This window comes from Eulemur rufifrons, chromosome 7 (genome assembly GCF_041146395.1).
Source record: "Eulemur rufifrons isolate Redbay chromosome 7, OSU_ERuf_1, whole genome shotgun sequence".
Classification (NCBI taxonomy): domain Eukaryota; kingdom Metazoa; phylum Chordata; class Mammalia; order Primates; family Lemuridae; genus Eulemur; species Eulemur rufifrons.
This window is the reverse complement of record NC_090989.1, coordinates 59,264,806-59,289,855: the sequence shown is the minus strand read 5'-3', so window position 1 is coordinate 59,289,855 and position 25,050 is coordinate 59,264,806. Positions and strand designations below refer to the sequence as shown.

The 25,050-nt window shown below is 39.8% G+C and overlaps 1 protein-coding gene across 2 annotated transcripts in view; it reads left to right on the top strand.

Annotated features, from left to right (window-relative positions):
• The window catches only part of LSAMP (limbic system associated membrane protein), a 595,694-nt gene that overhangs the window by 543,768 nt on the left and 26,876 nt on the right, over positions 1 to 25,050 (top strand). For both annotated transcript variants that reach the window (XM_069472648.1, XM_069472647.1), the window contains exons 4-6: positions 11,064 to 11,198; positions 19,679 to 19,799; positions 20,236 to 20,384. In XM_069472648.1, coding sequence (XP_069328749.1) covers positions 11,064 to 11,198; positions 19,679 to 19,799; positions 20,236 to 20,384 — 405 coding nt within the window. The remainder of the gene's footprint in view (positions 1 to 11,063; positions 11,199 to 19,678; positions 19,800 to 20,235; positions 20,385 to 25,050) is intronic.

The window sequence follows — 25,050 nt, the reverse complement described above, 5'->3', positions numbered from 1 at the left end:
TTTAATCCATTTTCCACTCATGTGAAATAAAGTCAAGGCCTTCCAGAGCTTTGTGATTATATTTACCCCTGATAATAATGTAAGTTTCATGAGAGTTAGGAACTTTCTTTCTTCTTTGTCCTCTATTTCTTGTATTTCCTATTTAAATTATTGGCTGACACATGGTAGGAACAGATAGCTGTCAAATGTCTGTTTACAATTACACTAGGAGGCCATGCACTGCTATTCAGATCACAATTCACTTGCATATGTATTTCTAAGTGTTTAGGCCTCTTATTACTAAAAATTTGTATTTTGAATTGTTCATCTTACTCAGCATTCAGAGATATCCCATTTCCATCTTCTTCATCCCCTAGATGGTTAATTTCTCCTTTTTGCCTATAGTTACCTTTCTCTGATTTAAAGACCCCAGAAAATAAATGAATAGATAAAAAAAGGATAAAAAATAAGTAGTTTTATTCTTTATTTGTATTCCATTGTTTAGAAGGAATCTCCACTTGAATGTCCTTTGAGCATTCAAATTCAACAGACACAAAAACTCATTTCTACTAAGTGAAGTATCCCAAGAATGGAAAAACAAGCACCACACGTACTCACTATCAAATTGGTATTAACTGATCAACACCTAAGTGCACATACAGTAGTAACGTTCATCTAGTGTCAGGCAGGTGGAAAGGGGTGGGGGGGATGGGTATATTCACACCTAATGGGTGCGGTGCACACTGTCTGGGGAATGCACAGGCTTGAAGCTCTGATTCTGGCGGGGCAAAGACAATATACGTAACCTAAACATTTGTACCCCCATAATATGCTGAAATCAAAAAAAAAAAATTAAAAAATAAAAAAAAACCTCATTACCCACCCACCTGCCCCCATAAAAATATCATCCAGGCCACTGATCAATCAAACCAAGAACTTTGGGGTTATCCCTCTCCCTAACTTGCAATTTAATTGGAAGGGAGTTTATGAGACTATTTCCCTCCACCCATCAGGCTAAGATTGTCTCCTGACCTTTCTTTATTTCAACCATTTAAACCTCTGTGGTGGCCTTTTCTTCTCCCTTTGTTTTTATTTAAAAAGAAGTGGAGGAAACATCCTCATGCAGCGCTTTTTAAATGAAGTGACTTGTCAAGTCAGAGACTGTAGCAGTAATCCGAAAGGCAGTAAATTTAGCGACCCTCACTTGCGCTGACAGCCTGTCGAGCACTTGAAACATAAATAGCAGTGGAGACAAATCGCTGCTGTTTTCCTATTAAGCTTTGGCCCACTGGCCTCATGGCCTTCCAGGAGCACGTGGGCCCAGCCTGGGAGAGCCACTGCTTTCAAGAGCAGGCACGTGCTCTCTCCTGTTCTCTCCCACTCCGCCTCCACCTGTGCTCCTCACACTGCAGCTGGGCCCCCACCCCCACTGTGATCCATCTGCTTCACAGAAAGGCTAGAAGTCCAGGGCCAGGGTTGAGGCATGCTGGTAAGCAGAGGCCTGCAACCCAGAATGAATGATGATGGGGTGATTCCTAGCTCCTGTATTTTGGTCAAAATCAAGAAGCCAATGGTCTGACGGTTTACTATTATTTGTGTTGGTCCCTGAGCAGCCAAAGGCTGCCCACCCTGTGTTAAATGGAAATATTCCAAGGACATCAATTTAGTTCTTGCTTAAACCATTTCTTTTTCTGTCCTACTCCCACCCCTCATCCCCTCTTTTCTCGTTATTATTTATGTATTGACTTTAAGCAAGAACTATTCTCTAAATTGGATAGAACAGCTCATTCAACACTGGGCCTTGCTGAAGAAGTGGAGCTGGGGTTTTGGGGTGAGCACAAATGAGAACACTGAAACATCAGGGCTTGTAAAGAAAGGGTGGAGGGCCAGATAGGGTTATCTCATGGGCTGCTTTGTTTTAATTACATTTCAAAGGCTTCTGTGGCAGCCACAAAACTCCGCCTAGAAATCCTTCCACAGTGCAATTGCCCTGCTGAGTTTAACACATTCACTTACAAAATGCCAATTGATTTATGTGACTCTTGAAAACAGCAACCGCTGCTCTCATCTCTCTTGATGTTTAATCCACCGCCATGGCAGAATCCTAATGACAGGTCTGGTAATGCCCCTGCAGTTCCCATGACAATGGTGAGTGATCTTGGTTCCAGGTGACTGTCCAGCAATTCTAATCTTTGCCCCCCACTCCCCATTTTAGAAAATAGTCTGAAAAACAATCAACACCTGCAGGAATTTTTGCTTCTATTTTATTCCCAAAGGACTCTTCTAAGTATTTTGGTGGGTTTTTCTTCCCCCTTCTTATTTTTTTTTTTTCAGTTCTGCCTCTTCTTCCCCACACCCCTGGAGTAATAAATGTGAAGTGGGACAGTGAGTACTTGCTTTATGACGTAATAATACATCATACAAATATTCTGCAACCCCTACTCCAGTGGTTTGAATTATCACCAATGTGTAGATTGTGCATTTAAATCCACATTTAGCCCAAATCTCTTACTAACCCCATATTTCCATATGTAGTGCATATGGAATATACTACAAAGGATGTCTCAAGAAAACCTGATACCAACCATATCAAGAATAAAACTCATTTTCTTCACTCCAAAATAAGCACCCCTTCCTGATTTCCCAAGTGGTACCAACTGCATTTACTCTTAGCAAGTCACTGGCTTCTAACCTACACACTGTATTTAAAATATACTTCTCCCTACCTCAAAAAACCAAGTGGCCTACAGGAAACCCAGGGCAGGTGAGAGTCCACGTACATGGTCCATATTCCTTCTCCTGCTCTCAGAGAAGACATTGCCACTGTCTCCCATTGAGCTCAGACACTGCCTCAGAATCCTTCTCAACATCTGTCTCCAGGCAGCCACTGTCAATTAAACAAGGTTGATGATGATTTTTGACACCTTTAAAGAATTCATATCCACTTTCACAGTAGTTCACAAAAAGGTTTATTGCGGTACATGTTAGGACTCAGTGCCAAGAAACTGACACTGACAGTAAATGGTGTTGGTATATTACTAGAAAAGACTTCATACAAATAGAATTTCATGCTTGCATGCCATGTTTCCTACAGGAAAAAAAAAAAAAAAAAAAAAGGAAGGATGGAAGGAAGGAAACAAATTATAAAACAATGCCACTTGGTACTCTATGGGTGCCAAAAGGCTTGAATAAGATGTAGAGGTACCCGGCCGTGGCAAATCTAGAGTCATCATACCACCCCTCACACCCCAGTGAGTGTCCTCCTCTCGCATCACCATCCTCATTGCTCCTGCATGGAGACCTCTGTTTTAGTCAGGCTAGTCAGACTGCCACACCCTTTTACAACTTGCCAACTTGGATTTTCTCCACCTGTGTTTTTTAACTTCCTGAAAACTCATTTCTCCCAGGAAGTCTTCCCTAATAGTAAGTTCATTCTACACTGCCCCTGGAGCTCCTTTGCCAGTTGCTGGTGTTTTTGTGCACCAGTGAGTTTATAATGCTTATGGAAGAGCTTCTAAAAATAAATGAGTGGAGGCTAAATTTTTTTTTTTTTTTTTTTTTTTTTTTTTTTTTGAGACAGAGTCTCACTTTGTTGCCCAGGCTAGAGTGAGTGCCGTGGCGTCAGCTTAGCTCACAGCAACCTCAGACTCCTCGGCTTAAGCGATCCTACTGCCTCAGCCTCCCGAGTAGCTGGGACTACAGGCATGCGCTACTATGCCCGGCTAATTTTTTCTATATAGATTTTTAGTTGTCCATATAATGTCTTTCTATTTTTAGTAGAGACGGGGTCTCGCTCAGGCTGGTCTCGAACTTCTGACCTTGAGCAATCCACCCGCCTCGGCCTCCCAGAGTGCTAGGATTACAGGCGTGAGCCACCGCGCCCGGCCTAGGCTAAATTTTTAAATACCAACTTTTTTCTCTCGTTTATTGCTTTATTTGATTCTCTCAAGAAGGAAGTTAAGTGAAGTGGACAAACCTCATGATAGATGAAGGCTGTCGTTTTGCCTTCTTTATCTATAACTGAGCTGCATTGCTTTGGAAATTCCTTACCTGTCTTGCTCTTAATCTCTCATTCTATATTTGGAAGAAAGAAATAGAGCAGACTCTGAGAAGCTAAAAATGCAGCCAACTCTAGCATTTCCCAGCATTCTAACAATAAAAGTAGGCACATCTAATTAGGAACATGGGCTGCAAAAGTCCACAGACCTGGCTCAGACCTCATCTCTCCCTTACTACCTTTGTAAACTTGGGCAAGTTTCTTGTCCATTCTAAACCTATGTTTCTATGTGTTCCACATCTGTAAGCACTCTTAACAGTGTCATGAATTAAATAAGACAATATATCTGAGTCTCCTAGCACAGTGCCTAGCAAGTGTTTATTAAGCAGCAGCTCATTCAACAGTCACTCTACAATATTTCTTGAACTTTTAATAGGTTTCAACATTGTAGTCTCTACGGTGGTAAAGCCTTACAATGTAACCATAGCTATTCTCAACACAATTCCCTTCAAAGAACTAAATGTAGGGGATCCTGACTTCAAGCATAGCATTTAGAAGGGCAGGAAAGTTTCTAAAAACTAGCACCATGTAGGAGATAATGTTTTAGTATGAGTACCATAAAAGAATGTCACAGCCCATGGCTGAAAAGGATGCGTGGATGGTAGCCTTGGGTTGGATGCTGTGCTCAAACTATGCAGTGAGCTTATTTTTTTACATGTGAAAGCAAAAATGCACATCATAATGAATTGGAGCTCTCTGGATGCCAGGGAAAATAATGCCAGGGCGTTTTTCTTCATTTGGCCCATGCTCATTCACAGAGCTAAAGCCAGTTGTGAATCTTCCCTGGAATTATGCTTGTCATTGATTTCTGGGTACTAACTACACCCTTTGGGGCCTCGGAAGGCATGGAGCCAATTTGCATAATCCACACCCTGTTGTGTCTTACTATTCAAATAGGGAACATTTTCTATAGCAGAATAGCCCACCTCTTCCCTTCTGTGCAGCTCAAATGTCTTAATAATCAGATACATCTTTTTCTAGAGAACTCTCTCTCTCCTTTCATATCCATTCCTCCTACTCTTCCTTAAAATTATCCTCATTGTATCACATCTCTCAGGTTTTTTTAGTGTTTTTTTCTCTTTATCCCCTTCAATACATTACTCTTCCCTGTACCTCCTTATCCTCCTATGATTGTTGCTTCCAGCAACTGTGTCTGCCCCTTCCCCACCTTCGTTTACTCATGTATCATTTACTACTCTCCACTCTTCCCTTCCTTCCAGGGGTGAAAAGTGGGGATGAGAAGTTTCAACCTTTGGACAGCGACATTGTAAACACTAAGGGATCTCTCAGGTGAAATGTGAAGCTGAGAAACCAAAACTTCAAAGGCTCTGGAGAGAGACATGGCTGGAAATATAAACAGAACCCTATCGCAGGCATTTTTCCTAGATTCCATGTGTTTCTTTCTCTCTTCCTTTTCTTAGCATTTTTATGTAGAACATGATGTGCAGAGAAGTAGGGAAGGAAGCAAAAGCAGGAATGGGTGAGCATGTCCTTAGGGGAAAAAAAAGAAAACATGAAACGTACTATAAGAACAGAAACTTGTTACAGCATTTGAAGTCCATACAGGAAACTTCAAATGGCATCATTGATTCATGATCCCTTTTTTTAATTTTCATAGGTAGAAGTTCATAGCTTGCTTTTTTTGTGCATTTTCTTCACACTCGTTTCCAATCACAGACGCATATAAACACAAATATACATACACATACACCCAGCAAACTAAATTCCAGTTCTTTGCTCTCCATTGAAGTATATGTGTCTGTGTTTATAGCTAATGTGTCTGCAGCCACTTACATATGAATATTCAAATTTAGGTGACTAAAGGGAATAACAATCCCATTTCAAACACATCTTTCCTTCTGTGAAAGATTGGTCTACTGAGATGTTATAAGATTCTTCTCAGAACAGTGAAAAAAATGATTCATCCATTTTCTAACATGTAAGATTCTTTGGAATTCTATACTTTTAAAGTCATGAAACACTCAAATTTAGCATATTTCCTAAATTGTATTTTCTATATCTCAAATAAAGCAAAAGAAAGACAAATACCATAATGATTATTAGGGAAGTAGTGTTGTTTTTTTCTTAATTTTTTAAAAATTCCAAATAGAGGACTGGTTATCATGTCCTGGGAAATTTTTAAGAATAGGACTGTTCTATTTAGTGAACAAATATTTGAGGGTTAGTGAATTTGTATGCTGTTTCCTAAAAGTTAAGAGTGAAAGCATATTTATAAATAAATAGTTGTTTGTGTTGTGTGTGTGTGTGTGTGTGTGTATGAGAGAGAGAGAGAGAGAGAGATAGACTGAGGGAGGAAGGGAGGGTGGGAGGGAAGGGGGGGAGAGAGAGAGAAGGGGGGATGATGGAAGGAAGGAGAGGCAGGAGAGAAAGAAAGGGAAACAGAGAAGCAGCATGGAAACAAATTTAATTTCAAATGGTTGCTTGCTTACAAATGCCTGGTTGACCTTAGAAATCTAAATAAATCAGCATTTTGACTGTGAACTACAAGTTTTACTGATACTCTGAAGGCACTACACTCAGAAGGCAGCACCTGGCCTACTTTAATTGCAGTTATTCCTGGTTGATTTTCCTCCACATCGGGGAACACAGAAGAGAACACTTTTCTCTTGCCATTAGCTCTAGGCCTTTCTTTCTGATTTATGAAGAAATATCAAAAGAACTAATATGTACAACTTGAGTAAACAGTGACTAAGAGGGGATATGCTAATTATGTGCAAGAGTTTAAAAGGTGCACACACGGAGGAGGGTGAGAAGTTATTTAGCCTGGTAGCTGAATATTGCCAGGAGACACAAAAGCACATTAAGCAAAGGGAGATTTAAACTAAACAGTAGATCCCAGAATAAATATAACACTCAGCACCGTGAGCAAGCTTGTGGAAATTGGTTGAGATGTTTAAAATACCAAAACATTGAAATTTGCATTTCAAGTAAACATTTATGCAAGGGCAGAAAAATAATAGATAGAAGCAAGAGAAAGACCCAAATTACAGCCATAGAGCTGGCCCACCAGAGAACTTAAGCACAGGTTATGTGTCAATTGCTGACCTGAGAGTCTTCTAAAGCTTGAGAGAGTGAAAGGAAATGGTGGCAGGGCTCTTGGCTGAGAGCAGCCAGTCACAGTGAACTGAAAAACAGGAGAAAAGGTGCCCCCAGGTGAACAGGCCCACTAGGGCAAAGGGAAAGGAGCAGGAGAATCTGAGTGCATTTTAGAATTTTGTGCCTCAAGATCCACATGGTATATTCCATGCCTTAAAACAAGAAACTGTGCTTGCTGAGATGAAAGGAATGGCATTGCATCAAGCCTGTGTTCACTGGGGACTCTGCATCAAGCCTGTGTTCACTGGGGACTCTGCAGGTTTCTGAAACAATAACTCCACACAGCAGATAAATCCTCAGGACATGGCCAGAGATGCCCCTGTGCAGCATCTCAACAGCAGCGTACTCAGCACACCCTTTCTTTCCCAGTAAAATGATGCTTTATTAGGATCATTAAAAGGGAGTGGATTTTTACACCAGCTTCTCTTACAGAAATATTTAACCACCTTTCAATACTTACTTAGCTCAGTTTTCTTAAACTATACAAAGTGTCAGATCTGATGCTAGTATTAACATATGCTTGTTCATCTGTGTCTCAGTCCGTTTAGGCTGCTATAACAAAAATGCCATAGACTGGGTGGCTTATAAACAGCAGAAATGTATTTCTCATAGTTTCTGAGACTGGGAAGTCCAAGATCAGGGTGCCAGCCAATTTACTGTCTGACGAGGGCTTACTTCCTGGTTCATAGACGGCCATCTTTTTACTGTGACCTCACATGGAGGAAGAGGCAAAGGAGCTCTCTGGGGTCCTTTATATAAGGACACTAATCTCATTCATGAGAGCTCCTTCTTTATGACCTAATCACTTCCCAAACGTCCTACCTCCAAATATCATTACTTTGGGGATTAAGTCTCAGTATATAAATTTTGGAGGAACACAAGCATTCAGTCTATAAGCAAGCTAACTCAAAACATTTGTTGAGTAACTAATCTGTGACAAACCCTGTGCTAGTTCATGGGGATATTATGTGTAAGACATGGTCCCCAAGGAGCTTATAATTTGGAGCTTTGGGCTTCCAGCAACAGAAAGCTCCCATTTCCTATTAAATTACTGTGGATTACTGAGAAATTCCCAAGTGAAGTAGTAAAAATAATGCACTGTGGGCAAAGTCTCCTGTGGGTGTGAGTTGAGCAGACCAGTAGGAAGTGGCAGGGCATGCAAGAGTTTCAAGGAAGGATCAAAGGACTTGTAAATAAAGTAAGAATGACAACAGGGCAGGCCCAGCAGTGTTGTTCAACATATTAAATTCTTGTCAGGCTGGTTGGATGAGGGAAAACAATGTCTTTTCTCTTACCTGTATTTGGTTTGCGCCTTCAGACTCCCCCACTCCATTGAGACACATCCGTACAGTGTGTGCTGGACACAGAGGCAGCCATTGGAGTGGAGGAGCTGTCACTGCAGAAGTAAAAAGGATGTCTCTGCCTCCCCTGTGGGTCACTTATGGGAAACCTCCCCTTTCATCCTCAGGTAGTGTTGGGGGAAATTCTTCCCAGAGACATCAGATTGAATGTTTCTCTATTTTATTATCTGCTTATAAGGAACATATGAGACTATTAATACCTATATTTGTATGTAAGCATACCAGGCCCCAAACCCAATAAATATTACTTTATTTTCTCTCATTCATCTTAAATGTTTACTTTCATAGGTGCCATCTTCCTGAACTGGTAGGGCTTTAGTTGGTGTTGCTGAACTAATCTTTTTCTCTCCTGCAACTGGTTGATTTCTTTTAGAAATTCCAAACACAAGGTAGAAATCCATGACCCACCATTTCTAGGTATTTTATGGGAATTGAAAATAATTCACTGTTGTCAACTATCTCTAAGATTATCTCTTTTTCTTCTGACAACTCTGTACTCACTTGGGAATAAGGTTTATGGGTACGTGGGAAGGCAGGAAAGAAATCCTAAAACATTCTGAAATCATCACTTACTCTTTTCTCATTATAATCTACCATTGTTCTCAAAATCAATGTTATTTTACTGCCTATTTTTGTGCACTCCATGTTTTTAACATGCTTGCACCTATTTCAGCCTGCTAAATAAAAAACTAATTGTCAAAATTGCCATTGGTCTTCAGGGTATTTATGTTTGGCCAGAAGATTCTTAGCATCAAATAGTTGGCCTGGCTCTTGGTCCATAGGTGCACATACGCAAAAAAGATCTCTTTTTTTTTCCCCCTTCAAGCCCAAATCCTTCCCTGTTAATCCAAAAAAAAAAGTGGCCTATTATCTTTTCTGCGAGTTCTGGGCTCCTACTACATTTCACTTCTGTACCATGTAAAAGCATATCTGACTATTCATTTGAATGTGGGTAAGGGAAAAGGAAAAAACACAGATAGAAAAAAATATCTTTTATAAATAGTATTCAGCTATATACTATAGACTACTTTTTAAAACATTTTGAGAAGAAGCATGTGCTAGATAACATACAGAACCAAATTATGTTATATTATTATTGCCTGTTTGTTGTTGGGATTGTAAAGTTTCCTCAGAACTGGTGAGATTGATAATTGACAGAAGACTTAAAGCGTGGAGAATTCTAGTTTTGTTATAGAATGTTATCAAAGAGGCCCTATGTTTTACTGGGGGCCTAGTTAACAGGCTTAGCCAACATATTTGCGCAGTAAATTCATCTCCTTGCTGGCTATTATGTTAAATTGACCATCAGGGAATTTCCAGGAAAGGAAAACAGTGTGTGGCATTTGAACAGAGTGAAAAATTGTCACAATTTAATGTAGGATAATGGGAGCAAGATCCAATCATGGTGGCAGGACTGCGTTCACCCTCTCCAGCTGCTCTATCCTAACCCAGGCAGCAGTGGAGTTTTGAAATTTTGGGGCAAGAGGGATTCCATTTAGTTAAAGTCCATGGGCCTTTCTGGCCAAGTTCGGGCTGAACCCTTCCTGCTGCCCAACTTCATTTCCTCTTCACCTTCTCTTTCCCCTTTTCCTTTTTCTCCTCTTCTACTTCCTCTTCCTTATTTCTCTCTCCATTCCTTTAGAAAAATTCATTTAATCAATTTTATTCTGCACCAGGTGAGTTTAAGCAAGCTTGCCTATCTGGAGATAAATGCACACATCCAATTTTGTAGATCTTTCCCAAAAAGGCCTCCATATTCCTAATCCCAATTTTTAAGCCAGTAATACCCTGCCCTCAGCCCTAGGTGACACAGTTTGTCACAAAACACACCATCCACAGCACATTCCCATGTGTCTGGTCCATGGCCTGAAAGTCTCAATGATGACGTAGTTTGATGCAGAACAAAGAAACCACAACTGCAAGACAGGGTTAGCACACCATCCTTGTGAATGGAATTCCACAAAATCTGGAGAAGGATGATGGTTTCTTAAAACAAGCCACTTCTCCTTCTAATAACCAATTTGGTGCAAAAAGTGTTTTGCAGCATGGCGTCATTAATGATGTCAGTGCTTCACCCATATCCCATCAGAGCACTTTACAATTTGTGTGCACCTCCCCACAGCCCCCACTTTGTTCCAAACCCTTAACCAATGACTGATGGGTGTGGACATACAAGTACTCCAGCTCCTGGCCTCAGCATCAGGACAGTTTTGAGGTGGGACATGCTGGCCAGAGACCTCCCTGAAAGATGGAGTCAGAGTTGCTCTCTGTGGGACTTAGTTTGGCATCACATCCCTGCTTGGCTTCTTTCTCTTCCAGGTCCCATTTTCCTACTCTCCTACCAGTTTTTCCTGAGAACACTCCTACTTCATCACTTTCACAAGACTTTTCGTCTTGGGGTCTGCTCCTGTGTAATCTGATGTCAGACAAAGCACATTGTCAAATTATTGAAAAGCCATGTGGATTTATTGCTTTTAAAAAGAAAAATGAGGTGATTGCCTGCATATTTTAGACTTTGAAAGACAATCATGCAAACCTTTGTGTTTCAGGAAGAGAATTTGAAGGAGAAGAAGAATACCTGGAGATCCTCGGCATCACCAGGGAGCAGTCAGGCAAATATGAGTGCAAAGCTGCCAACGAGGTCTCCTCAGCGGATGTCAAACAAGTCAAGGTCACTGTGAATTGTGAGTATGGCAGGTGTCAGCAGGTACCATGTGCCCAGGGCACACCTCCACCTCCAGTGAGCTCTAAAGATTCCCTTAGCAAAAGAGCATTGCATTTCAAGCAGATGCGCCTCTGGTCAGGGATGCACATTTATACATTGAACACATCCAAGGGCAGGACTTGGGCTTTGAATTTGATAAATCAACTCTACCAACTCTAAATGTAATCCATAATACATTTAACAATACCCTCTGTCTTTTACTCGGACTAAAGAATTAAGAAGACATGATCAGACAGCTCTAACATCTCTGGCAGTCACAATTCTGGTCTTTGTGGAAATCAAGGTCATACGACTTTGAGAAAGCAACAAATCATATCTGCTTTAACTGGAATTTCCATCTCAATGCATTGTTTGTCAGAAGGGAATACCTCAAGATTGTATTTTATCCTCTGCTATTTAACTAATTGGACTTGAGAACAAATTTAAGCCACTGTGGTCAGATCCTGTGTGTCCCTGATGGCTAACAGGGATACCTGATAAGTTAATTTGGGTTATCTATTTGTCCCAAGCGTGAGCATTAGAAAGGAAGATTTCACTAAGATGCATAGGTAAGTGGGCATACTTTGAACTTCTCAGATGAAAGGATTCTTAGATGTAGTTCAGAAGGGGGAGGGGGGAGGATCCATATGATATGTGTCACCCAGCAAAGGAATAAAGAGAATTCGTTTATCTTGTTCAGTTAGGAGTGACTTTCTTCATCATTCAAATTCAAGTTCTCACATCACACAATGGTGGCTAGTGACAGGGACAAAGGGTTGTTCTGACAGCTCTTTTCTATGCATTTAACACACACACACTACATACACACATGTGCACATATAACTCACATGGACACACATACATGCACAAATGATTTAACCTGTATTGGAAAATATCCTTTAGGCCATGATGAGTTGCTTTCTGTCATCTTAAGTCCTCCCTGCGGTTACCTATGTGCCCAAAATTCTATGTAATTTCTCTCTAGTCTTCTCAACAACCCTGGCAAGGTAGATATAATTGAGTCCATTTTAGAGTGTGAGAAACTAAAGCTCAGGAGGTAAAACTGCCTATCCAAAACAACACAGAAAGCATATGTAAGAAAAGGGATTCAGACTCAGGTCCACTTGATTCTAAAGCCCCTGCTTTCATGAAGAAGAGGAGGAGAAGGAGGAATTTTCAATTCCTCATACTCACTATATGCAGCACTAGGTTAAGGAGTGTACATTGTCACCTAATTCTCACAGTTAACCTATGAGATGAGCATCATTAGTCTTTAAAAATTTGGAAAATGAGGCTTAAAGAGCTAAGGACACTAGTTAAGGTGACCCAGCCTGTGCTAGGACGCACTATTTCCTGTGCCCTTGCCCCAGCCCTTCAGCCTTCAGCAGGCAGCAAAATCTCCTTCTCACCATACCTAGAAGAATCTGGTAGATCTGACTCTGCTGTGGTTTGTAGTACTCATTTCCAAGAAGCAAGAGGCTGTATTTCATGGCTCTGAAGTGCTTCTATTCGGAGCTGTCTTTGAATTTTTTAGTAATAGAGGTTTGAAATGCCAGTATTACTATTCTTTTCTAGTGCTGGGTGTGTTTCAAAGACACATTAATGATTGCAACGTTATAAAATGCTTTAGGACCTTTCTTTCACATGAAAGACAACTTCTCTGGATGTTTGTATAAGTCTGTAATTAGGTTAGCTTCTTTTATGTACACATAACCATGCCATCATCTTCCATCTCTTCCCTGACTTTTACAGTCAAGATTTCATTTTCTCTTAATTGACCTTCATCTTAATTAGATTTTGGAAAGTCCAATCATGGAGTACATAGAAAATATTTATGCTTCCATTGTGTGAAACATCAAAGTGGTCTGGATTGCAGATGGTTCCTAAGATCAAAGCTAGCTGCCTGGGCCCTATTATTATTAGCGCAATTAGTCTGACATTGCTCTTTCTTGACTGTCCCCAAAGTGTAATTTAGAACAGAAGAAAACACTGATAATTTTTAAGAAAAGACTTTTATGAAAATGTGAGCTTTTGCTACTGAGGAGTGAATGCAGAAGTATATGGACAGAACCTCAAGATTCTAAAAAGACAACTCATAATGAATTATATGGAAAACTAAAGAGTTGAGTCAAACACCTGGTATATCCTAACCAGCAGGACTTAGCACATGCCTGACCTTACAAAAATTGCTCAGTAAATGTTTACTGAAATAGTAGGTGAAAACCTCACAGATAAACTCTTCCCTCCTAACATTTCTCTAAACTTTGCAAAATATAGTTGTATTAAGTAGATGGTGTCTCCGAGATTGAATTACAGAACCAGGTTTGTCTAACAAAACTCTTGCATACAGAGGAATGGCCAGGATCACCTTTGTCACTCCATCTGAGCCTGTCTGCTATGAAATGTCCCATTATTTAAACTATTTCTCTTCCTTTCAAAACACAGACTTTGGAATTTGGTCAAGGGATCAGGATGGCTAAGATAAATACTGGCAGAATAGATTATTCTGATGAACAGATCCTGAGTACCACTAAAAAAAAAAAATCACAGTGCTGGTAACTTTTTCTCACCAGCATATTCTTGATTCATTTACTCAGTTGCCAACAGATGCTGGTTGCAGGGTACTAAGAGGGTAGAGCAGTAAACAAGAGGGGCATAACAGTTTCTCCTGCTGTGCTCACAAGCTAGATTCCATGGTCTCTCCTTTTTACTTCTCTTGGAACCCTTCTTTCTAGTAGGTCTACAGCATCGCACATAGCCATTTTATATGCAAAGTCTATTTTCTAAGTGTAGGAGGTCCTGGCATTTACAGAAAGCTAAAATATTGGCTTAAAATTGCATCAATTAAATGAGCTTAGTGGAATTTATACAATAGACACATGACTTTTGGCTTTCTGTATCTTACCCACAGTATAGCTTCAAGTTTCTTTCAGTAACTAGTCCTAAGGACAGTCTGTCCTTTCATTGAGGGTTCTAGTTGTAATTCCTCAATTTCAGTTCTCAGAGTACATTTAAAGTATCTACTTATGCATTTAACTCACCCTAGTACCCAGTATCCCTAGGGTAATATCTAGCACATACTAAGTGTTGAATAAATACAGATTATTAATTTTATTTGGACTCTTTATGTACTAGACTTTTTTCCTATTTCTGAAGGAATTCTTCTCAAAAGCTGCTCCCAGTTCTAAATGCTGCCCCCCACTCCATTGACCAGCTAATGTTCCCATCTGCTGCCTTCCCACAGGCTCCCTCCAAATAGGTTCACATTATCACTCTTTGCAACTTCGTTTTCCTTTACTGGTTTCTGTTGGAACTCAGCTCTGCCTCTACCCTGGTGTCCAGAGCTAATCAACCCAACCAGCACAATTGCTTGGGGACCTAGGATGTTGACATTTCTAAATGTAAGCCCACTTTTACATTTGATAGCCATTTTTTTTAGAGGAAGCAGACACAATTGGGACCGAAGAAAACTTTTGCCTCCAGATAATGTATATGTACTTTAACTGGAATCTTCAGTGCTTTGATCCAAAAAATCACCTAATAAGGAAACTTTAGGAAAACAATTACTCGATATAAAAGCAGACAGGCCACCTTCTTTAGCTATTCGCAACTATACCTATCCAATCTCCATAACTACCTTTAGTTTATTCTTGCTTTGGGGAAGTTATCAATAAAGACACATCCTGATATATATGAATCAACTATGAGATCATCAGAGAAAATCTTCAGTAGAAATCCAGAGTGCTACAACTTTCTACCATAATTTTGTAATAGGGACAAGAACCATAACTTTCTGAGCACCTTCAGAGTACCAAGACTATCCTAGAAATTTCATATCCATTCATCGTAATCATAACACACCAACAGTGGCTAAGAAAATGGAGACTGGATTGGGCCTGGTCTTCCCCAGCAAGAAGAAGTATTTACTGTATCACAGATATTATTTAGTGTGGTTAGTCTAGTATTTCTGGTACATAGTGATTTAAAAAAAAAAAAGATAACTTAGTCAATCTTAGTATTATTATTTCTAAATTCTCTACAGACAATGCCTTTCTTATTGCTTGCACCCTCTGCCTCTGCTGCCTTGTTACTATACATTAACCCTGGGAGATAACTGATAGCCCATGTAGAAAGGACAAAAACAAAGGCCAGCAAATATAAGCATTCTCCACCATAGAACCAAAGAACTTGTGAGTGGTAGACTTGGGACTCTAACCTGGGTCTAACTCCAAAGTCCTCTCTCATTCCATTACAATATATGAATAATAGTACTGTAAAAATAATAAATGTAATCACTTTAAGTGTTAAAAGTGCCCTCATATGAATGATTTCATCTGGTGTTTATATCAAACCAATGAGATAGGTAGACAGGTGTCATCATCTACATTCACAGTTGAGGGGCTGCAGGAGAACATCTTGTCTATGGTGATGACCTAAGTCGCACAGGTGAAAATTGAGCCTGCATGCATCTCCTGACTCCTAGTGCAGGTTTATATCCACCATGTCATCACACGTTGTGCCAGTTTTTGGTACCCTGTAAATAGCAGAAATATGCAACATTCCTATTTTCACCTACCAGCATGCTCTTCTGAATAGTATTTTCCTTATTAGGAATGCATTGCTCTCTAAAAGAACTCATTCAAATACAAGTGCCAGAGCAGAGAGATTCAGAGCATGGGTTTCAGAACATGATAGACCAGGCTTCAAATCCATACTCCACCAAATACTGACTGTAAATTTGGACAAGTTACTAACCCTTTGTAGGCCTGTCTTCTCATTCATAAAATGGGGTTAATAATACTTACCTCCTAGGACTATTATTAGAATGAAAGGAAGATCTAAAGCCTAGTAAAGTGCTGACATATGGTAAATGCTTATAAATTAAATTCTTCATTCATAATTTTATTATTTCATACTATTATTCCCAATATTAGTAAGATCAAATGAATGATAGTTTGTTTTCTAGGCCACCGTCAATGTTATCTTATTTATTCCGATTGAAAGAGTCTTGTTATTGATAATGTCAGAAGAAGAAAGGCCCTATTAATATTTTCAGAACCTGGAAATTTGAAGCAATAAAAACTGGAAGAGTCCTTTGACAATTGTAAGCTATTCCAAAGTCAGGTAAAAAATAACAATGAACCTCTCTGTACAGCAATTTCATGAAGCCACATTTTATTAGAGCCATATTTTGAGCAAGGACATCTATTATTTTAACTACAGTAGGCATGCTGCAGTATAATTTATAATAATCTTTCTTAGCCCCACCTATACAGAATTCATTACAAATGAATTTTGAAATGCTCATTCCAGTAAGCCATGAAAGAATAGACCTGCACCATGTTATCATTTGAGAAATATTAGGAAGAATGAGCTTTTTGTACATTTATCAGTATTTATGGATTTACCCTGGTATGAGAAACTTCCTGTTTTCAAAGACAGAAGCAAATGGTTGGCCTTTTTAGCTGGCGAACATCATCCTGTCCCGGGATTAATGCACTTGAAAGTGCTCAACCCTATTTTACTGCCAGCTTCCCAGGCTGGGATCTCTGAGGGGCTAACAAATAGCTTACTACTTAGACACTCAGGTTCCAAATACATTGAGAAATAAGTAAAGAAATAGTCTGGGAGACCTAAATGTTCCTATTTCTAGAAATCAATGTGGTTAGCGACAGTAGCTTAGTGTGTCCGACTCACCTCCCCAGTCATGGCAGCCCTGGGCTGGGCGGGCCTGCCCGCGGGACAGCAGGAAGGGGAGAGCCCAAGTAAGACTTCCGAGGTGGAGAAACAGAGGAGAACCTCTGTTCCCTCTGACAGTAGCTTGGTCGCAAGACAAAGAAGGGAAAGAGATGAGCCAAGTAGGCCCAGTGTTTTCTTCCCAAATTTCTCAATCAGAAAATCATTCCTTTTCCTGGGTCCTCAAGCAGTAGGTACACTAAATAAGCTCCTGCCGAATAAAAGGAAACATTCAGAACAAGGAAGAACTCTCTGCAACAGTGAACAACTAGGACCTGCATTCCTGGTCTCATGGAGAGGGACTCAAAGGCATTCAACCATGGCAATATTATATTGAGGTGCCACTGCTATGAACCCCAGAGACGGTGGTGGTAGGAAGTGTGGAATCTGGTCCAGGTTTAGGGCTGGTTTAGTAAAGCAATAATCATCATTAAGGATTTGTCAGTGATAACCATGTGGATCTGGAAACTCACAAACACTGGTTAAAACTCATTTTACAAATTGTGAAATTGAACAAACCAATACAATCATAAGCAAAATTACCTCTCCAGCCAACATTGATGGGTCAGATGGCTACAGATTATACAGTCATTGGCAGTTTAGGAATAATACAGTGAGAATAAGTAAGAATGGGAAACTAATTTATTGAGTATTTTATCGCTGGCTATCTATTTCTTTTCTTAGGTATCTTATCTCAGTGGATGGCATCACCCAAGCCTGAAACCTGAGTGTTATCTTTTTGATACTCCTTCTTTCCCTTCACTCTTCATATCTAATCCATTGCTAGTCTCATCAGTCCTGAGGCTGCATAGATCTCAAATCTATCCATTTCTTTCCAGCCCCTTTATCACAAACCTAGTACGGACATCTCTGAACTCCTTCAACAGCTTCCAAATGAAAGTGCCTGTCTCAGGGTTCCAACATTTTATAGATGAGAAATTGAAGCAGTGTGACTCTGGGCAAAGTACTAAACTCTCTAATAAGGAAGGAGGATGATGGGCAGAGCCTGCATTTGAGCTCAGGTCTATCAAACTTTAAATCTGAACTCACAACCTCTGTTCTGTGTTCCATCCCTATACTAATACCTCCCCTGCCAACACCACTAGCACCAATTATTCCTTTATCCTTTGAACCGATGTACTCTTATGATCTTATATAACCAATTATAGAATGAAAGATTTTTAAATGGAGCCATGGTGATCATTTTAAGTTAGCTCTTACTTTTAGAAGATGAGAAAGAAAAGACTGGTACAGATGTTTGCCCCGACCACAGTTCTCATTAAGAGTAGTCAAATGAGACCTCAGGTTTCCTATTCCTGACTGCTAATCCGGATTCCTAACCCATGGAATTGTTAAATGAGTTGTAATTTGGAAAGTTCAGAATTTAATGGTTAGTTGAGTTAAGGGTATGAAAATACACTTGGGTTATAATGATACCAACTTCCCATTTGTAAAGAATGTGCAGTTTTGACTAGAATTGGGATATTTTATAGCTGGAAAGGATGCTATCAATCATTAAACCTTGGTTCCCTCATTTTCTATGCAATAAAACCAAGGCAGAGAAAAATAAAGAGTGTGATGGGAGGTCCACACAGCCAAACTGAAATCAAATCCCAGGACTCTTACTTTTCAATCCAGGGTTCTTTCCACTATATCATTTTCCCATTTTGTGCTTATATGAAAATAAGCAGATAAGTCTAAAGCAAAATGACAACAACAAAACAACAAATCGTTTAGGTCTGTGCTTTTCCACATGTACACACACAGCCAAGTGGCCATTTTCTGGCAGGTGACCTTTGGACAGGACAGTACTTCTCTCCTTGAAGGTCCATAACCTGCACAAACACAGCGCCATGCATAAGAGCTCAAATCTACAATCCTGTCATGGTCATGTGGACCTGTAAACACTGTTCCATCCTTGTAGGATTGTTTGAATATATCACGGCAAATTAGAATGTCAGATGTATTCCTGAGCTCATTTCAAGCCTGTTACAGTTTTGTAGGCCCATTCCTGGGCATAAAAATCAAGTATACAACTGCCAGAAAAAGCAGAACGCTGATATGCCAGGAAGTCTTCCATGCACTAGAATAGACTTCAAACTGAACCCCCACAAATAAAAGAAAAATTTACCTGATCCATATTATAAGCAAAGAAACAAGAGAAAAGAAGGTAAAATAATCACTTAATCCTAGTTTTCTCTTTGTCTGTTTCTGAATTCCTGCCATAATGCCAGGCCAAGCTTGGGTTGGGAGGCTTCAGTCCTCTATTATTTTCATTGGACTCCTCAAAGCCACCTCAAAATATAATAACTATAATAATAAAGAAAAAAAGTGATAAAATTATAGATTTAAAGCCCCAAGCCCTTTAGCATCACCACTTAATTTATGAAAAGAAATGACTGTGCAAATATTTACAATCTACCATTGGAATGACTGATAATCTACTGTAGAAAGAAAAAAGAAATTCTAGGTTCCATTTCCATAAAACCCTCTTAAGTGTCTCATTTAAATAAACTAAGTCTGCATTTTCATTATAATCTCTTATTTTTATTGTTTTCTAGTGATCAGTCCCATTCAGCTGGTTATATAATTCATGTAAATGAAACTTTTAAGACAATTCTTTCCTGACTCTCTCCAGTCAGATTTTCCTTCTTAATTCCTTCCTGAATGGAAACTGGAGCACCCTCTGACTCACATAAACCTTTGTGCCTGTCCTTCCTACAGATCCTCCCACCATCACAGAATCCAAGAGCAACGAAGCCACCACAGGGCGACAGGCTTCACTCAAATGTGAGGCCTCCGCGGTGCCTGCGCCTGACTTTGAGTGGTACCGCGACGACACCAGGTATGTGTCACACCTGTCCCTCTGCTCTGCTAGGTGGTCCTGGAGGCACCAGAAGCCCCATGACAAAACCAAGCCAGTTGTAATTATGTAGAACTATACTATTAGACTCTTCCTTCTCAACATCTCTTTATCAAATGCTTTGAGGCCTGCAGCTCTAAAGTCAAAACCCAAAAGCAGTCAGCTAAAATATAAAAATGGTGCAACAGGCCATGTCTTTCTTGCCTGTAACAGAAACTCAAGCCCATTCCTGAGTTTTCTCTGTCAATGGACATTGATTTGGATACTATGGCATTGCACAATTAAAATGAGGAATTGAGCAGAGAACAACAAATTCTAACTTTCTCTCCTTTTCCTCCAATGTAAAGATGAGGAAAGAGTTACTAAGCTAAAATGTTCATCACTGTTCCTTTTTACTCTTCTGTTTTTGACCTCTTAGGATAAACAGTGCCAATGGCCTTGAGATTAAGAGCACGGAGGGCCAGTCCTCCCTGACGGTGACCAACGTCACTGAGGAGCACTATGGCAACTACACCTGCGTGGCTGCCAACAAGCTGGGGGTCACCAATGCCAGCCTAGTCCTTTTCAGTAAGTATGCCAAAGCAGGGCCCAACTCAGCAGAATTACATTGAATTCTCATGTGGAAAACTTGAAACTCATTGCCTTATCTATTAAAGGTAAACTTATATTAATACAAAAATGAGGATATATTCACTAAGACAGAAACACAGGGGTTTCAATTCTCGTGCATAAGGAGAGATTTACAAATGGAGTAACTTCTCTCTGTATTCTGTCTTGCTTTTGATAACTGCCTTATTTTTGTTTCTTCTCTTTAGTTTTTTTTTTTTTTTCCTTTGGTTGGTTACACGGAAAGAATATTCAGAGAACACAAAGCTCCTTAGTGATGGTCTCTTTAAGAAGCAGAGGTGATGTAAGAGCCTGGAAATGGATGGCAGCTAAGAAATGGCAGTGATAAGAGTGATTGAGGAAGGAACACTCAGTGAGAATGGATAAGGTGCTAGGAGGAGGGAGCGGCTGGAAAAAGAAAGTGTATTTTTAACAACACAAGAGGAAGGGGGGAATGAATGATTAAAACATAATATAAAACCTAAAGGAGGAAAAATGGTTGCAGAAAGGTTTCTGTGTGACAGGAGACATTACTTTTCTGATATATTTTTGGAACACAGCTAGAAACAGTAGGAAAGAGGAGCATTTCTGAAGACCAGAGAAGATCCTGAAAGTAGACTAAGGAAGAATCAGTCATTTCAAAGTTACTGATGTTAGCAGGTGACCTCACCTTGGAATTTGGCTCTTTCGCCGCATGTTACAGTCAGGTTTCTGTCTCTCCTTCCTTGTTGATCAGGTGGCTGTGAGCATAGACGCGAACACCCCTCCCCCCCCAAGAAACAGAATGAGGATGAATGGGATCACAGGAAAAACATAACATTTGGAATAGGGGCACGTTTATCAGAATAAATAAATCAAGCAAAACAGTAAGCATGTGCTGAGTCAGAAAGTTCATTTGAACTAAAGGGAAAAGTCCCAAGAATGTACTATTTGTATTTTGGAAAAGCAAACAACTAAGAGTTTTTTCTTCTGCACAGGTTCAATTGGAAAAACTAGAAATACTATGATCAGAAGAGATGTCTCCTTCTTGCTTTATTCCATTTAGATGAGCCTTCAAGAAAAAACAGAATGATTTTGGAAGAAAAATCAATTTAAGTGAGAGTTCTCTTAAAATGTAGTGTTAAAGCCATTCTAAAATTGTTCGAGATCCAACTCTACTTATGAAAAACAACAACCACAAACTACTCTAAATTTGGCCTTCAGTTTCTCATTCATAACTCTCATTGGCATCAGAATGACAGTTTGATGGGATATAGCTATACAAACGCTGCATTGATATGAAGTTTAAAATTCATAACCTGTTTACGTGTCTCCAAAGACCAAGCCTCAGTATTCTTTGCTTCAACTAGAGACATCAATATCCCCAAGACATCTGAGAAGATATTTATTAAGAAATGTAATTACTTGATTCACTCCTAACATTTGAGATTCCCTAAGTAGGGGGTAATACCAGCTTCAACTATGAATTTGAGATTTTGACAAATCTAAGGTGACCTGGTTAAGTAGAACAACATACACTTAACAAGAAGGTTGCATAGAGATTAGAAAAGAGAAAATGTAACAATTGGATTAGTTAGAGAAAGTGAGCAATTATATATTTGCATTAAGGTATATTTTCTTGCTATCTCACCTAGACTAAGAAGTATGCTAAAGATATACTTCAAATAAGAAATAAAATGTTGCCCATAGACTGGGAGAGAGGAAGAGGAAGGAGAGTGGGAAGATGGAATACTTGAGTAGAAGAGAGAGCATGGACTACATTAAAGACAATGGAGAATCTGCTAGTGGTCATGGAAGATAATCTCAAGCTCTATAATGCCAGTGCCCCATCCCAGAGGTCCATTTAAAGAATTTAACTCAGTAAAATTAGGAAATGTCAAAAATCTTATAGAATTTCTGTTTGTAAATTGAGAATCAAGGAATCACACAAGTGTATCATATCATACTGCCCTTTATGATTTGGTAGGCATCACCCCCAATTATATATTAGAGAAGTGCATGGTGCCAGGGTTAATGATGTACTACTCCCGATGGGCCCACACAGGCACTGCTGTGGGTCTGTGATTAGCAGCATGCAGAGGCAACATAGGCATCAGCATTTGGTTTGCAATTGATTTCCCACCTTTATGGAAAGCTAGGAGGTATAATATTAGAAAAATAAAATATAAAAGGTCATTAGGCTTTGAGGTGAAAAGAAGCTACTAAAATTGCAGAAAAGTACTGAGTCTACTGCCCTGTTTCTTAGACCCAGGGCCTAAGTGTGAACATTTTAAAAGGGGAAGCTCTTTTTCTTTTGTAACTGCAATGGCGCTCTTTTCAACCCCTCCCCGCACCTCCACTACCACCACCACCACCAATTAGTTTGGGGAGGTGCATTGTTACAACCTGCATAGCTAGAACTCTGAAGAGGCTCTATGGTAGCATATTTCACACAGGGGCAAAAAAAAAGAGAAAGGAAAAGTGAAGGGGGGAGAGAAAGGGAGGGAGGGAGGGAAGGAGGAAAGATGGAAGGAAAGAAGGGAAAGAAATAAAAAACAAAAGTATGTAGGTGGGTAGATTGCCCATTACTTAGATTCAGAGTAAATGGGATTAATGTGAAAAGGAAGACACTGTGCCAGTGTCGGTAGTGGTACTTTCCACAAAACAGTGGCAGGAGCGGGGAGATGCTTGGAGTGGGTGTCTATGGCCCGTGGCCCTGACGGAAGCACTGTGTGGGCAGCAGGGTGCTCTGCTGACCAAGCCTGGCCGGAGCAGACCCGGCAGCAGGAAAGCTCCTGCCAGCCAGAGGCAGCAGCAGGTAGAGACCCAGAGCCAGAGCCCCTGAGGAGTTCACAATTATTCGTCTTTGTTGGTGGGTAAGCACATTTTCAGCCACGTCCACCACAGTAATGTGCTGACTTTTCACATAGTGTCAATTTGCGGTCACATGCATACATACACTTCTTCATTCTCTATTCAAATATTGATCTCTAAAGGGGTCAAAATAATTAGACGAGAGTGTAAGATACACTGTATTCATAGTCATTTTTGTCCTAAGCCATTGGAAGCATCCCTTTCTCATCTGTCTTGTTTTCCACACATTCTAGCACTGTTTGTCAAAGATCCATACTACCTGAGTCTATATATCCAAGTAATGCCTTTTATATCTTTTCCTTTATCCCTGGGCTAAGCGTTACATTGCATAATTTTTCTGAATGTATTAATCAAGTGACACAATGTGTATGGGCAAGGATTCAGCTTCCTAGTCTTTGTCAGACAGGGGAAATGCATCACAGAGATGAAGACTGTTCGAGTGATGCCAAGAGAAGTTTCATTGTCTGCGTATGTAACATAACAGATTCTGTGTTTCCACACTGATGACTAAAGTACACCCACAAAGGTGATAGCTTTATCTTGTTTCATGCTTATGTTGAGTTAGTTTTAAAGCAGTGACTGCAAAGGAAGAATAAGGATGATGATTGAAATGTTATCACTTCTTCTCAAGTGAGTGCTTACAATGTACTCTGCAGTATGTATTGTACTAAATGCTCCACATACAGAATCTCATCTAATCATCACGACAAGCCTACTATGTACTCATGTTTCTCCACTGCACAATGAGGTTAAGTGACTAGTGCAGCTAAGCAGCGCTGATTTGAACTCAGGTAGTCTGTTTCCACAGTCCAGGCTCCAGACCAACACATTATCTACATTTTTGTATATGGGCAAAAATGTTAGGAGATGTACCTTGTAGTTTGAAGGTGAGCAGACATCTAACTTCTTTCTCCTTTTTTCACTTAAGGAGGCCTTTACACTAGCTTTCTACTGCTTTATTCCTTCCCACCCAACAACACTGCTTCTGCCACCTCCCAACTTCACTTCCACGAACCCCCACTAGCCTGGGCGCACTAGATTAGTTGGACTGTTGGTCTATCTTTGGTATGTTGAGATTCTCAGATAATACTGCAGCCTAGTGGTCAGCGATTGGCTCTAGGAGAAAAAATATTCCCACACGTTAAAGGGCAATCTAACCAATCAATTACCTTGTACTTTAGAGAAATGTATACAAAAGAATAAAAATACAAAGAAATCTACAAGGGGCTATGCCATATCAGTGTGTAGGAGGTATTTTTAATTTTCTTTTTAATTTTAAAATATCATTAACTTGTAAACCTGTAATTGACTAAATTTCAAGTACCACCTAAGCAACCCAGCACTAGAGAGTGAGTATCTTTATAATGAGGGCCTTCTCCTTTTCTTTAGAAACCATTGTAAGTTATTATCTGAAGGGCTTGGTATTTAAACATACACCACTTGATGTTAGTTAAAACTTGTCAAAGCCTCTTAACCAGCTACTTTTAGATGCCACATAATAAAACAATTTGAGCTGTTATCTACCCACATGTTTGAAAACCAGCAGCAAATTCCTTAAATGGACTCTCTGTGGATACAAAAGGACATAGGGGGGCACTTGGACGAGTTTTCATTTCAAGAATAGGCTTTCAATATGTTGACTTCTAGAAAGACCATTGAACCTTTGCAACACCTATTGGAAAATGAAAGAAAACCATATCCGAGTTAATACATTACCTCAATATACACACTCTACCCTCAACTCCAGCTTTTGCCATTTAGGTGCCCTTAATCC